The following is a 16,271-nucleotide window of genomic DNA, read 5'->3' on the forward strand; positions in this document are numbered from 1 at the left end:
CGATATCACTTATGTGGAAGCAGACGTTAAACACCAAGAACTACTACTAAATAACATTTCATTGCATTACAAAATGTAAGTGAATTTGTATAAGTGGATATTTATTTCATAAACATAGTATACTTGATTACCATTTCGTTGTAATTATACGCAAAAAAAGTATTTCTTAGATTTTTACATGAATTTACGACAACTTCCGACATTAAAGTTCCACTCGGCAAGAACTGACGAAGAAAGTATGGAGTTTCATTAGACATGGTTCTATAGCACAATCATATATTTTTTGCAGACAATAGGTTTTCAGGTTTGTTTGAAATCAGTTCAGTAGCAAAAATATTGATGTCATATAAATCAGCTGTAGTCTGTCTGCAAGCGGTGCCATCATGTCATCAATTTCCAAGCCAAAAAATAATATTGGTCATGCCACTGCCAGGCCAGACCAATTCCTATTTTGGTCATAGGTGACATAACACTGAGTGTATCCAAAATGACAAAAATAAAGTGTTGAATATTAACAAATTTAAAACTGTTGTGATTTTTCTACAGAACAAATTGAAAATATGGTATGTTATTTTAATACCAATTAGTGATGGATTAATTAAGTGGAAGTCATAGTCATGTTTTTTGGGGTTTTTTTTTACTAATTTTTATTTCATTCTTATGGTTACATGTATATACCGGTACTTTATTCTTTATCCAGATGAACCAATGAGTGTGTAACAGACACTGCCTGAGTAGAGCGAAACTAATGTGATTGTTGTCAAATATAAAACTTTCATAATTAAGTTTCTCAAGTGATGCAAAAAATGTTAAATAATTTCATTTCTCCAAATTGACTTTGTCGTATTGGATAAATTACCAATTAATTTTGTTTGAAAAAAAAAGAACCAATCTCATATTGACATCATGTCATCATGTATATGTGACCTCATCATGATTAGACGCGTAATCTCGCTTGGACAAGATTTGATAGAGGGGAGATAATTAGGGCTGGGGAAAAATATTGATATAGCCGATAATCGCCGGCGACTACGGGAAACTATCGATATTGATATTCAGTTCTTGATGTCGATACTCGGATAAAAAATAAAGGAGCTTCAATAAAATGAAATTAACAGAATGTTTTTGTCAAGCTGCGAATACTATTTTGTTAATAACACCATCAGATAAGTTGTGAACGAAACAAACATTAAGAAATCGTAGTTTGAGGATCATAGTTATTTTTTTATTTGATCAATAACACATTTAAATGCATTGTTATAGCATACCAACAGTTATTTGTTTCAACTTCAAATTTTCCGATATATCGATATCGATATTGCCGAAATGGTTGCCTATATCGATATTTAAAATCAGTATAGATTGCCAGCCCTAGAGATAACTCTATGTTGACATGCACATTGCCTGTTTTGTCCAGTGTATCTGGTTCCGGTCTATGACAGTTTTAGTTATGCTCCTGTGTTACCAGAAAAGAGCTTTGCGTTATGCTTTAAAGCTTACTCTATATTAAGTTTCATTTGCAATGAGACCATTAAACATCATTGTTTATATTACTATTTTCAGTAATAATGGGGAAGAAATCTAAAAAAGGCGGGGGAAAGGCAGCGCCTCCTCCAGCACAAGAAAAGAAAGCAGCAGTCGCTAAAGGTGATAAGAAGGACAATGTGTCAACGCCAGCACCAGCACCTGCACCTGCACCGGTACCAGAATTAAGTAAATCAGCTAGACGAGATGTTCGTGATTTAGTCAGTCAGCTGCTTGATGGTAGGCATCATTGGTTGAATTGTTATTAAAGCCCCTTCCCTTATCCCAATTAGGCTTCCTACTTATGTCTGCTGTAACAAAATACTTCTCATTCTAGTCCTATTCAACAGTCTTGACCGGCCGGAGAACTTACCATAAAATTATAATGAATTTAATCTTAGAATGCAATAAATACATTTAAATTTACATAATGTATAGTGTAAAAACGCTATAAAATATATGCCGGATGGTAGACATCTCTGGTATAACCTTAAGTCTCTTGTTCGAGTGATATTTAACAGTCTTGACTGACTGGCAGTGAAATTGACCATCTGGAAAACTTACATGTATCTTAAAACACAATAAATTGTTATTCAAAGTGCAAGAAGAAGTAACGTTTTAGGAGAAGAAGTAACGTTTTAGGAGAAGGTCTATATTATTTTTTATAGACTTAACGGTTTGGCCTATTCATTGAAAGTTTATATTTTGGTTGTTTCAGTTTGTGCCAAATCCCCTGTTGCTGGAGCTAAAGAATGGGATGATTATCCAGAAATAAACAGTCTTGTAGAGAAAATACGCAAATTACAGTCAGGTAAAGATAAATATTGTAGAATAAATAATTCACATTATAAATAAATGAAAAATTGCCTTATGTTTAGATATTAGATCATATTTTCCTCTGCCCATATTATTTTATTAACAATTTACCCTGTAATCAAAATTCAACCACTTGAGATGCAGAAAAATGGATTCACTGAAATAATGTGATTTATATTCAAAATTTTTCACTTAAGGATACAGGAGTCTTATTTGTGAAAACCTAAACTAAAGTATATTAAGGATGTAATGTTCTTTGCTATGCATAGTGAAATCATATTATTTTGTTACATTGTCAGGGTTATCCAGTCTAGTGTCAGAACGTAGTGAGAAATTCCCAGCGTTTATGGACTGGTTATCATCTAATGGTGTTGATACATCAACGGTAGATATCAGTAAGGCTGGTGACAGTGGATTCGGTTTAAAGGCCAAACAACATATCAAAGTAAGTCGTCTTTATTTTTTAAAATAGGGGGGTCATGTTGGCTCGGTGGGTTACAGTACTAGTCAAGCGGAAGTATGAAATTAGTCCTAGGTCCGACCTTGGCGAAATTGAAAAATCGCTGACCACAACTTATTAAACCGCTCAGACCCCGCTCTAAATTCTGCTCTAACTTTCCTCCGCGAATTTGAGTAAATCGCCGACGACTGTTTAAACGCAGAGGAAATTTAAATATTAGGAATTTATTGTTACATGTATGCTTTACATTGTATTTGTATCCATAATTTAAAAGTCCTACAACATTATCGGCATGCTTGCAAAAGTCTGAATTAAAAAAATATGCATATATCATCGGTGTTGGCATCGATATATAAATAACAGCTTTTTTTTGGTGGTTGTTTTTTTACATGTATGGCATATTTAACTAAACTTATTCAATAATCATCTAGGTGCTAGCACTAACCAGGAGGTTCAGTGTTAAATCCCGGTGTTGACCAAGAAAGTTTACCAGGGTTGACAAGTAACATCTATTATGGTGTAAGCTAAAATAGGCTGACTAGATGGATATTTATCATTAACTTGAAAATGTGACCTGTATGTGTTACGAAACGTCGTTATTAGATAATAGAGAAGTAGTTATATCCATATATACCTTGTGTTGTCTTTTGTTATGAAAAGTAACATCTAGTTGCCAAAGAAAACATAGCATCGCTCCAGTTTGTTAAGCCAGTTGGTGCAGAAAAATAGGACTTTATTTTATTTAAAATATAAAGGATCCGCAGTGGCTTGGTGATTATGATACCAGCTAACTGATCTGGTGGTTACAGGTTCAATCAATTCAGGATTTTCGAGCCTGGACTTCCCTTGTCAGTGGTCTAATCTTTGCATGGAGTTAATGACACTATATTTTGACCATCTACAAACTTATTGTATGAAACAAACATTTCTCTTAATTCTTCAATTAGATGCCTTCCACTATAACCTTTGTTGATAGTACAGCCCTAGTTATTTTATGACTTGGTTAGCGTAACTCTTCTGTTAAACTATCACGTTGTTCGGTAGTTGAAGCTATAACCTCACATCATGTTATTTTACCTCTACATGTCTTGTATTTTATATAAATTGGTCTTTAAATTTTGTTTTTCAGGAAGCTTCCCTATTTTTAACGATACCAAGAAAACTAATGTTAACTGTTGACTCGGCCAAATCATCAGTTCTAGGTAGGTATATCATTTTATTTTTGGCAGCAAAGTTGAAATAGCCGACATAGTATTGATTTCCTTATATATTGCTCAAAATAAAATAACTGAAGACATAAAATAAATTAGCCTCTCCAGTATGATTATAAATTGCAATGTTGTTAGACTGGTGCTATAATATTAGTTTCTAAATATAGACGCTTTAATATGATGGGCAGAAGCAAAGTTCCAATTTGTAAACATACCTGGTAGCAGACACAGTAGACTATAAATAAACTGTAGTCATAACTCATTACCCTGTTTATTTTAAGCTGGTCATTTTTGATCCCGCAAAGTAATGAAATAAAGTTTAACGTCCTACTGTCCTGCTCCGACTGGGCTAATGAAGACGAGCATATGCCAAACAGTGTGCTATGAGGGAAATTTTGCACGGGCAGCGGCACTAGGCCTACTTGTATATCAAATTCCAACTGCCAAGGGATGTTATACGTGCATGCCAATGTGTGCATGGGACCTCTTTTTTTCCGAATAACTAGACAGCTGTCCTTGTCAGGCCCTCTGTCTTGCACCACTGACAAGGGGAAACCACACCACCTTGTTGGATTTTCCCTATTTTCTTAATGGTACTATATGTTAGTCCCAATATGTCCTAGCACATTTGAGTGGATATCAAACCCTGTATCTCTATATTTTTCTGTCTCTCTCCTTCCACAGGTATGATAAACTTTTCTATTCTAGGCCATTGTGATTAGTTATTTGATGTGGTTTTTTTTTAATTTTAGGTGACTTGATATCAGAAGATAAAATCCTACAAGCAATGCCTAATATAACACTAGCTTTACATTTACTGTGTGAGAAACATCAACCAGACTCTTTCTTTCAACCATATATTAGTATCCTTTATAAACCTGGGTGTGCTAACTCTTTTTAGAACAACTGATACCACTTACTTAATTATAAAGTTGAACAGTGATATTTGTCGTACATTAGACATGAACATAATATGCCATTTTATGTTTACAAGGTTGAGAGTGATAAAGTGTTCATTTTGCCTTGAGTCTATTTGTTATTTTCAATTCCCCGGTTGTACCTGACAAGGAGTAGGGTCGCCTGTTCAACCTTGTGGGTTTTCACAGGGTCCTCCGGTTTCCTCCCACTGCTAAAGACCCCCATGTGCAAGCGAATTATTGAAATAAAGTCGTACCATGTGTTAGTCCCGAAATGAGCTTATACACGTAGTGGATAACCATCTAATATACTACCAGTAATCCCATCTTCATTAGCCGGCTTGGAGCAGAAAATTAAACCTCATTTGATTTCAATACCACTGCTATGTTACAGGTGTATATATATATCATGGTTAATATGTTACAGGTGTATATATATATATCATGGTTAATATGTTACAGGTGTTAATATATCATGGTTAATATGTTACAGGTGTTAATATATCATGGTTAATATGTTACAAGTGTCGTGGAGTCAACTGGCTTGGTTTCGATTCCCAGGTTGTATGTGACAAGGACTAAGGTCGCCTGTCCAACCTCATGGGTTTCTCCAGGTCCTCCGGTTTCCTCCCACTGCTAAAGACCCCTATTTTTTTTGTTAACATGACTTGTGTTTTGATCCTTGATGATTATATGTAGATATTTTACCTAGAAGTTATTCAACACCTTTATATTTTACACCTGAAGAATTACAGAATTTAAAAGGTTCACCTGTTTTAGGTAATTATATGTTCTAGATTTGTTACAGGGGGTTGATTGGTCAAATGGTTAACATGTGCGTGATAGATAACAAGGTCTGTCATTGAGTCAAGTGATGTGGTTTCAATTCCCCACTTGTACGTGACAAGGAGTAGGGGGCACCTGTCCAACCTCGTGGGTTTTCTCCGGGTCCTTCAGTTTCCTCCAACTGTTAAAGACTCCTACGCACAAGCGAATTATTGTAATAAAATTTAACTATATGTTAGTCTCGAAATGACCTAGCTTGTGTCAAGTGGATGTTAAACTCCATTTCTCTCTCTCTTTACGTTTATGACAAAAAGTAGTAGCATCTATCTAGTATTGTGAATTTACATGCCACTTTAAAAGGCCTGTTAGCAGTTGAATTAAATAAGTAGATCTTAGTCCCAAAACGACTTAGTTCAGTTGAAAGGATGTTAAACTATTAAAATCATCTATTTAAGAATCCAGTGTGTTCTGAAATGTAATGATAAAATGTAAATTCATGTATTTTGGGTATTTGTTGCTTACCTCTAATATTATAAGTAATATAGATATAAATTGTATATAATTATTATAGATATTTATTGTATATAATTAATATAGATATTTAAGTAATATAGATACATGTATTTATTGTATATAATTAATATAGATATTTATTATATGAAATTAATATAGATACATGTATTTATTGTATATAATTAATATAGATATTTATTATATGAAATTAATATAGATACAAGTATTTATTGTATATAATTAATATAGATATTTATTATATGAAATTAATATAGATACATGTATTTATTGTATATAATTAATATAGATATTTATTATATGAAATTAATATAGATACATGTATTTATTGTATATAATTAATATAGATATTTATTGTGTATAATTAATATAGATATTTATTGTATCAGTGATGGGATTTCAAAAATTTTCTTGTCGGACATTTTTACCGAAAATAAAGGGACATAACTCTTATCGTTATTTAAAATGGCAGTTTTTAGACCACACACAAAAATCATGTGTAAACAAAATATTCAAATTCGTCCGTAATATAAAAATAGGTGCACCTTGTTATTTTTCATATTTAATTCCCGTACAGTATTCAAATTTATGTCAGTAATATTCCTACAAAATTCGTAATACGATAGAATGAAAGCGTGCCGACTGCTGCCAATCTGTACTGTTTCAAATTCCTCCAAAATTACCGTATTTTCAGGTCATAAGTCGCTACATTTTTCAGCAGAAGTCCGGCATTCGTCTTAAACTCTGTTACAACTTATGTACAGAGGGTAAGAATATGATATCCCGAGGAATGAGGAATGACACCATCCGCTAAATAATCGCTAGCACGCGCTATCGTCTAAAACAATTAAGTACTTACACTATTTGAATCAACATATTCGTCAACATTGCCTAGGTTACTTATTTCTTTATTTAAAAACATAAACCCCATTCAAAATATGATCGTAAATCTGAGAATATGCCATCAAAATAGAATCTTTTATTCGACATTAGAAGCGTGAATTTAGTCACGTATTCATTTCATAATTTCACGCGTCTCGCGAGATTTCTAATACCGGTATAGCACTCAGCAAACCTCGGCAGATTCCGTTACTCTACAAACAGCCCCGCTGTATGACGGTAAGTGATATGTACCTAATCAGATTTTCTTCAAACAAGGACAACTTTGCTCTGAAAATTCTAAACACGCTTCGAACGACGCAATTTTGGTCACTTTATTCTAAAACCGGCAAGTTCGTAGGTACATATCACTTACCGTCATGCAGCCGATGCTAGATGTAGAGTAACGGAATCTGCCGAGGTTTCCCGAGTGCTGTAAAAGCGTGCTAGAAATGTCTAATATTTTTCAGATATATGTGTGTGTGAAATAGCTTTATTTAACGCGTTTTGGGCGTTTGGAAAAAAGATTCGGACAAGTCCGTAATATACGGGCAAAATCCCATCACTGTATTGTATATAATTAATATAGATATTTATTGTATATAATTAATATAGATATTTATTGTATATAATTAATATAGATATTTATTGTATATAATTAATATAGATATTTATTGTATATAATTAATATAGATATTTATTGTATATAATTAATATAGATATTTATTGTATATAATTAATATAGATATTTATTGTATATAATTAATATAGATATTTATTGTATATAATTAATATAGATATTTATTGTATATAATTAATATAGATATTTATTGTATAAACAGGTGATGCTTTAAGTCAGTATAGAAATATCGCCAGACAATACGCTTATTTCTACAGATTATTACAGGTAAAAATATATTACCATATTTCATAATTGTTATAATTGTGGGAGCCATGGTGGCTAAGTGGGTAAGACGCTGGCTTGCTAGCCTCGAGGTCGTGTGTTCAATCTCTACATTGGCTTGTCAGTGGTGCAGGAGGGAGGGCCTGACTTGGACAGCTGTCTAGTTGTTCGAATGGGATGAAATACCAAAGACCTGTGTATACATTGGCGTGCACATAAAAGATCCTCCGGCAGTTGGAATTCAATGTAAGAGTAGGCCATAGTGTGGCTGCTCAGGCAAAATTTACCTCATAGCACACTGTATAGCCTATGCCTGTCTTCATTAGCCCAGTTGGAGCAGAACAGTAGGACGTTAAACCCCATTTCAATTCATTTATGGATTATTACAGGTAAAATTAATATTTTCCCCTTGCCTCTGTCCTTCACACTTGTTGGATCACAATTGAGATAGAATGTTTAAACATGTTGTAGATGTTTATTAGGTGAATGTCTTGACTGAGTTTCTTTCGACATTGCTTTGGGACACGATAACTTTAGTTATGATTGAGTGTGAGTATTGAGACTTCATGTATATGACAAAGTTGAATCATGTGCATTTTCTACTGCAGCAAAGTCTGATTTCTCAATGCTTTACAAAAAGATATATATACAATTAATTAATCTGTATCGTCTATTTATTTTGAGAACAGTAGGATGTTAAACCCCATTTCATTTCATTTCCTATTTATTTTGCGATTGTTTTTAAAATGATTGCATTTGGTTGTTATAGAAACAGGAACCATTTATCACCAAACTACCAATCACAGATCACTTTACATTTGATGAATATAGATGGGCTGTTTCCACGGTGATGACTCGACAGAATCAGATCCCAACTGTAGATGGGTCAAAGGTCACATTTGGGTTGATACCTTTATGGGACATGTGCAATCATACGAATGGACATGTGAGTATTTTTATCTATTATAAAGTTTCTGTGTGTAAAAATATAGATAATCTCCCCACTTGCATTCAATCGGATTAAAAGATATATCATCTGCAGGTATGTTGGCAGATTTTCAAATTATATCTTTGAAAATACTGAACGGAATTGAACCATTTTTTGACTGATTTTCCTTTTATAGATTCAACTTCCATAATATTGTAGTTTGAAAGGGATTAACAATCTCTCAAATGACGTTAGTAAAATTAATTCTGACATGTCATTCACATGGTTAGCTGTTCTAGTATAAATAAAATTGTTGAGTCTCATGAAATGTTCTTCTTTGTAGATTCATATAATTAAAGTTTGCAACGTATAAAAATAAATGTCTGATTATATTATTTCAGTACACGTCTGATTTTAACGTAGAAAAGAATGTTAGTGAATGTTACGCTTTACGTGACTTTGAGGCCGGGGAACAGGTGAGTGTTCTATAATCTTTGAGTGGCATTTAGCGATCGGGGGAAACACATTAACAGAACACAATTTCTATGGGATACAATCACTAATTTTATTCTAAAAGCATGACGTTTCGACAAGTATCCTCTTATCATTATCAAGCACAATAACGATAAGAGGATACTTGTCGAAATGTTGTGCTTTTAGAATAAAACCAGTGTTCTATAACTATATATGTTTTATTATCAGACAATATAGCTTCAGTTTGTGTAATTTCTCTGAGTCCTTCTAGTTATATCAGCCTACTAAAGAACATAATAAGCGAATAATGAAATAGATTCTTCTTGCTGAAACAAAGTTTGTTTTTATAAAGTCATAAAGTAATGGGTAATGATAATTAATTATGTTAAACCCCATTCCTTCCTGTCATAGAGATGTGACTCTTCTTATGCGCGTAGTGAGGGGGGTTGGATGGCCGAATGGTTAGCATGTGCATGTTGTATAATAATGTCTGTCATTTAGTCAACTGCTGTAGTTTCGATTCGCCTGTCCAACCTCATGGGTCTTCTCCAGGTCCTCCGGTTACCTCACAAAATGATCTCTCTCTCTCTCTCTCTCTCTCTTTTATGTGGTAGTGGATAACAGTCTAATATAGGCCTACTACCAGAAATCCCATCTTCAATCGCTCAGTTAGAGCAGAAAATTAAACCCCATTTGATTTCAGTACCACTGCTATGTTACAGGTGTATATATATATCATGGTTAATATGTTACAGGTGTTAATATGTCATGGTTAATATGTTACAGGTGTTAATATATCATGGTTAATATATTACAGGTGTATATATTTTATGGTGCCAGATCAAATGCTGAATTTCTCATACATAATGGATTCGTCTATCCTGAAAATAGTCATGATCGTCTCTGCATAAAACTAGGTAGGAAACAAAAAAAAAAAATCATTTTATTATGTTTTTTAATCTGAGATACATGGATGAAAAATTGACATGGACAAAAGTATAGTCTTTTAATGTAAAAAGATTAATTTATTCAAAAACATCAATGATGAATGCCATATATGAAGTGGCATATTATATAGGATATGAGGGGGGTTGGATGGCCGAATGGTTAGCACGCGCGCTGTATCATACGGTCTGTCATTGAGTCAACTGGCGGGGTTTCGATTCTCCGGTTGTACGTGACAAGGAGTAGGGTCGTCTGTCCAACCTCGTGGGTTTTCTCCGGGTCCTCCGGTTTCCTCCCACTGCTAAAGACCCCTACGCGCAAGCGAACTATTGAAAAAAAAAAATTAAACCATATGTTAGTCCCGAAATGACCTAGTTTGTGTCGAGTGGACCCCAATTCTCTCTCTCCCTATTATATGGTCGGTAGGACATTGGATCATGGCCACTATGGTTTGTCATAAAATTGTTTTATGACAGTTCCTCCCGGTTGAAAACTGGACTCATAATGAAATATTTTCTATTTAACCAGGTATCAGTAAAAATGATCCATTATTTCAACACAAGTCAGAAGTTTTAACAAAGATTGGTATTTCATCGTAAGTTCTTGTTCCGTTTTATTCTTTAAAAGATTTCAGATTAGTATGGAGTTAGTTCTCTTTGATGCATAGATCCTCAACGTCTGATCTGACATGTGGCTTATAGTTGTAGCTTTGATCTCAGTTTCTTCAGTTTTCAACCGCTCATAGAGTTCTGTATGCAATCGATTTAATTGAATTGAAATGAAATTAGGTTTAATATCCTACTTGTTTTTCACCAACCTGGCTATTGAAGATGGGTATACACCACGTAGTCTTCTATGAGGAAAATTTTACCCGAACAGCGGCCATACGGCCTACTCTTTATTTAAAATTCCAATTGCCAAGGGATCTTTTATGTGCAGCACTAAGGTTACTTTTACTGTCAATGGTTTTTTACGTTCTGAAAACAGGACCTTGCTTTTTCTAGTTCTTTCAATGGGACAAAAAAAACCTAGGTTCACATGTGTACTTCTTGATGTTTACGTAAATGAGGTCTTGATGATCGACTTTTGCTGCTCCTCAAATCTCATTGTAGTTAAACAAGTCATGTGACTAAAGACATCACAGAGAGTTTAGTATTTTTATTTTTTATCATATTTCCAGGTCTAGGTCATTTTTCCTACATAAAGGAGAATTTCCCATTGATGGAGAGTTACTGGCCTTCCTTAGAATCTTCACAATAGATGAAGGTAAGATATATATATACTTGAATTGTTTTAGATAAAGTATTTGGCTAAGTGGGTAAGACGCTGGCGAGCTAGCTTGAAGGTCGTGGGTCTGCTCTCGGTGTCAGGATTTTCAGACGTGGTTTCCCCTTATCAGTGGTGCAGGGTGAAGGGCCTGAAAAACGAGGTCCTGTGTACATTTTAGAGTGCACATAAATGATCCCTTAGCAGTTGGAATTTTAAATAAGACTAGGTCGTAGTGCCGCTGTTTGGGCAAAATTTCCCTCATAGCACACTGTATGGCATATGTCCATCTTCAGTCTGAGCAAAACAGATTGACGTTAAACCCCATTTCATTTCATTTTGTGACTGGTGTGACCCAGTGCCACTATAATGTCAATCCATGCCACTGTGACTGATGTAGATCCAGTGCCACTGTGATTGATGTGGATCCAGTGCCACTGTGACTTCAGTGCCACTGTGACTGATGTGGAATCAGTGCTGTTGTGATTGATGTAAACCCAGTGCCACTGTAATGTCAATCAGTGCCACCGTGACTGATACGAACCAGTGCCGTAATGATTGATATGGATCCAGTGCCTCTGTAATGTCAATCAATTCCACCGTGACTGATATGACCCTGTGCCACTGTGACTGGTATATGATCCTGCACCACTGTGACTAGTGTGTAACAGGTGCCAGTGCAACTGATGTGGAACCAGCGCCATTGTGACTGATGTGGACCCAAAGCTGATGTGACTGATGTGGACCCATTGGCACTGGGACTGGTGTACCACTATGACTAATGTGACCCAGTGCCAATGTGAACAACCGTGGACCAAGATGTTATGTTGTCAGTTTAATTTTTTAGATTTACTGAAAGATAAATTTGGTAATGATGTCACCGCAGAAACACTTGATCAATTAAAAAACCTGGATGTTGGAATCTCTGATGAGAACGAGAAAAAAGTTTGGTCGTTTATAGAAACGAGAGCAGCATTATTATTAAAAACATATCCTACAACAGAAGAGGTAAGTGAATATCAAACTTAGAGTGAATAAAATCATGGTTGATATTTAATATTCTCAATGGAAAATATCATTATTCCATAACCGGAAGGGTAAATGGGCATTAGCATAACTAGAATGGTAGAGGGCATTAAAGATACATTATGGGAGATTAGATAAAGAGCTGACAGTTCTCGCTATAATAGTTAAAAACTAGATAATGTAAAGGTAATTTGTTGAAAATTTCAGTCAAATTGATCCACTATGAACCGAGATATCAGCTTTGTAAATTTCTGCCTAGCCTCGTTCATCATTACTAAAGTTAGTATGTTAAACAGCATAGTCTCGATTATCCATTGTTTTGATTTAATTATCAATGAGCGTTTGCAGCATATAGGATTCTAATCCAGTCGATATCGAAGGCTAGCCTTGACATCGAGAGTTGATTATGGTCTGGATAATTTAATTAAAGTCTAATTAATAATTTAGATAAGATTTCAGGCCTAAAGAAAGACCTGTGATAGGCAGATTTAGCTCTTGCATAATGCATGTTTAACAAAACTGAAAGGATAGAGGGGCATTAGCATAACCAGAAGGGTAGAGGAGCATTAACATAACCACAAGGGTAGAGAGAGGGGCATCAGCGTAACCATAACCGGAAGGGTAGAGGACATTAAAATAACCAGAAGGGTAGAGGAGCATTAGAATAACTAGAAGGGTAGAGGGCATTAACAAAACTGAAAGGATAGAGGGGCATTAGCATAACCAGAAGATTAGAGGGGCATTAACATAACCACAAGGGTAGAGAGAGGGGCATCAGCACAACCATAACCGGAAGGGTAGAGGTTATTAAAATATCCAGAAGGGTAGAGGGGCATTAGCATAACCAGAAGGGTAGAGGGCTTTAGAATAACCAGAATGGGAAAAGGACATTAACATAACCACATGGTTAGGAGAGAGGGACATTAACATAACCACACGGGTAGAGAAAATTAGCATAACCACAAAGGTAGAGGACATTAGCATAACTGCAAGGGTAGAGGACATTAGCATAACTGAAAAGGTAGAGGGCATTAGCATTGCCAAAAGGGTAGAGGGCATTAGCATTGCCAAAAGGGTAGACGGCATTATCATAACCAGAAGGGTTGTTGGGCATTAGCATAAAGGGAAGGGTAGAGGGGCATTATTTGCATCGGTGAAAGGATAAAGAGGCATTAACATAACCGAAAGGGCTTGCATACGTATGAAAAGAAACATAAATGTGACAGTGAGAAACTAATTTAAATTTTAAATGGCAATAACTTGATCTATCTAAATAATTTTTGTGAGCAAGATATTTTTAAATTAAACGTTTTTTGATTGTGTGTGTATGATTTTAAGCTCCATTTTCAGTTTCTGAAATGTTGGGGCTTTCATTTAGAATTGATCTATTTAATTAATTTTTGACCTCATTTGAGAAGACACATATCTATGCTTATTTCATCCTCGGTATCCTCAGTGGTTTCATTCCATTCTACACCACTAACCCCTGGGTTAATCTATGGGGGGGGGACATGTTTTCAAGTTATCTACCCTTGATGATTGTGCTATTTTTATCGAGTCCAAATTATTCTAAATGCGTATTTATTAACAACAAACTATATAATATTATATTAATGAAGACCGGAGGTTTATATATATGTAGGTTCAATAGTTTTATTGAGAATCGTACATTCGTTCCTGAGTTTAACATCAACATGACATCATTGACAAGTTGTTGTGAATCAAATTGCTATGTATAAGTTCAATAATAATAAACATAACAGAATGAAACATTTCAAACACAAAACGAATAGTAATAATAATAACAAAAGTCAAACATATAGATGTAATACATGTTTGAAATCGGCAAAACATACTGCAGAATTTGATAATACAAATTAAATATAAATGAATTAGAAATATATACATTATTTACATAAATCATTTAGTAAATGGGCATGAATATGGTTACCTACCCTTATAAAAACCAAGGTGAAACAACTGGTTAACTGTTTTTTGATTGGTTCGTAGACTTAAGCTACAATCAAGGCCAGGGCGGATAATTCGAAATCGTGGAAACCCTATGAATTAACCCAGGGTATATTGGAGTAGAATGGAATAAGAACGCTGGGGATACTGAGGATGTGCTTATTTATGTACTGATTTATTTAGTCATCCTACTGATAATAATTAAATCTCAATATTTGTTCATATTCTCTTGTAGGAAGACCTCTCTGTGTTGAATTCTGGGAAGGAACTAACAGATCCGCAGAAAATGGGACTACAACTACGCATTGGTGAAAAACAAATTTTGGCCTCAACTATTAAATATGCCTCGGAAAAACAACAAAATTTAGAAAAATAAACATTTGTAATGTATATAAATTATGACTGGAATTGAACCCTTAACATTTTTTTCTTCTTAAGACTATTTATTATTTTTAGACTGTACTTTCATTTTTATTTTCCTGGTAAACAAATATTTATTTTTAAAATAGCACTGATTGTGATTGTCGCGGAGGAAAATAAAATTTTACTGAAATGGAAATGAATTTTGTTTAAATAGTGACAAATGAATCTGTCAACATAGACTGAAGAAATGTACGAAATCTTTCTTTCTGCATGTATGCTACACATTATACATACAATTATACTATTGTCTTTATTAGATTGAGGGGTGATGGATGGCCGTATGGTTAACACGTTAACACATGCGTATTGTATCATAATGTTTGTCATTGAGTCAAGTGACGTTTCGATTCCCCGGCTTGTACATGACAAGGAGTAGGGTCGTCTGTCCAACTTCGTAGGTTTTCTCCCACTATTTAAGACCTCTACACGCAAGCAAATTATATAATATGTCATTTGATTTATCTCAAAACTTCTGATCGCATCCATGGCTTTTGTCAAATTTGGCATTACCACTTAGGGGTTGGGCACCAAGAATTGGTATTTTACATGATTTAATTTAAAATAAAATTGAACCATATGTTAGTCACCAAATGACCTAGTTTGTGTCAGTGGAAGTTAAATCCTCTCTCTCTCTCTCTCTCTATCTTAATTTGAGAGCCTAACCAGTAATGGTTATACCCTCAGCACAGTCAGTATATTTTGGGAATTTTGAATATAACTCACCATAGATTGATTAGTCATATTCCTGGTGGACATTTACAGACATGTCAGGTTTATACAGGCAAAACAGCATCCATGGTACCATATCTAATAATTAAAACAATTTCTAAGTTTAAAAAAACTCACCCCCTCATTCTGAAATTCCTGGATACACCACAAATATATTCAACACACTTACTGACCTATTCATTAATTACTACAAAAAGAAGGGTTTATCTTTCATAGAGCCGCAGTGACTCAGTGAGTAAGATGTTGGCTCGCTGATCTGGATTTCCCGTGCCGTGTTCGATCCCAGCATTGGCCGAGAAAGTTTATCAGGATTTTTCGGCGTGGTTCACGCATGTTAGTATGGGAAAATGTATGGTTGTTTGGATGGTACGAAAAACTGAGGTCCTGTGTACACATTGGCGTGCACGTAATTGACAGTTGGAATTCGATTCAAGAGTAGGGCAAAATATCCCTCATAGCAAAGTGTATGGCATATGCCCGTCTT

The 16,271-nt window shown here is 34.7% G+C and overlaps 1 protein-coding gene across 1 annotated transcript; it reads left to right on the forward strand.

Annotated features, from left to right (window-relative positions):
* The first annotated feature begins 182 nt into the window (after positions 1-182).
* LOC126820430 (actin-histidine N-methyltransferase) lies at positions 183-15,194 on the forward strand. Its single transcript, XM_050548407.2, has 15 exons — positions 183-304; positions 1,564-1,764; positions 2,243-2,335; positions 2,640-2,785; positions 3,930-4,002; positions 4,764-4,874; positions 5,628-5,708; positions 7,967-8,031; positions 8,798-8,974; positions 9,358-9,432; positions 10,248-10,347; positions 10,904-10,970; positions 11,556-11,641; positions 12,489-12,649; positions 14,871-15,194. The coding sequence occupies exons 2-15, from the start codon at positions 1,569-1,571 to the stop codon at positions 15,009-15,011; spliced, it is 1,572 nt and encodes a 523-aa protein (XP_050404364.2). The 5' UTR covers positions 183-304; positions 1,564-1,568; the 3' UTR covers positions 15,012-15,194.
* The last annotated feature ends 1,077 nt before the right edge of the window (positions 15,195-16,271 follow it).

Source organism: Patella vulgata, chromosome 5 (genome assembly GCF_932274485.2).
Source record: "Patella vulgata chromosome 5, xgPatVulg1.2, whole genome shotgun sequence".
NCBI classification, from domain to species: Eukaryota; Metazoa; Mollusca; class Gastropoda; family Patellidae; genus Patella; species Patella vulgata.

Coding starts and splice junctions, on each gene's coding strand:
- LOC126820430 (XM_050548407.2), top strand. CDS start 1,569: ATGGGGAAGAAATCTAAAAAAGGCGGGGGAAAGGCAGCGCCTCCTCCA. Junction 2,336..2,639: donor AATACGCAAATTACAGTCAG/GTAAAGATAAAT, acceptor TTACATTGTCAG/GGTTATCCAGTCTAGTGTCA. Junction 10,971..11,555: donor ACAAAGATTGGTATTTCATC/GTAAGTTCTTGT, acceptor TCATATTTCCAG/GTCTAGGTCATTTTTCCTAC.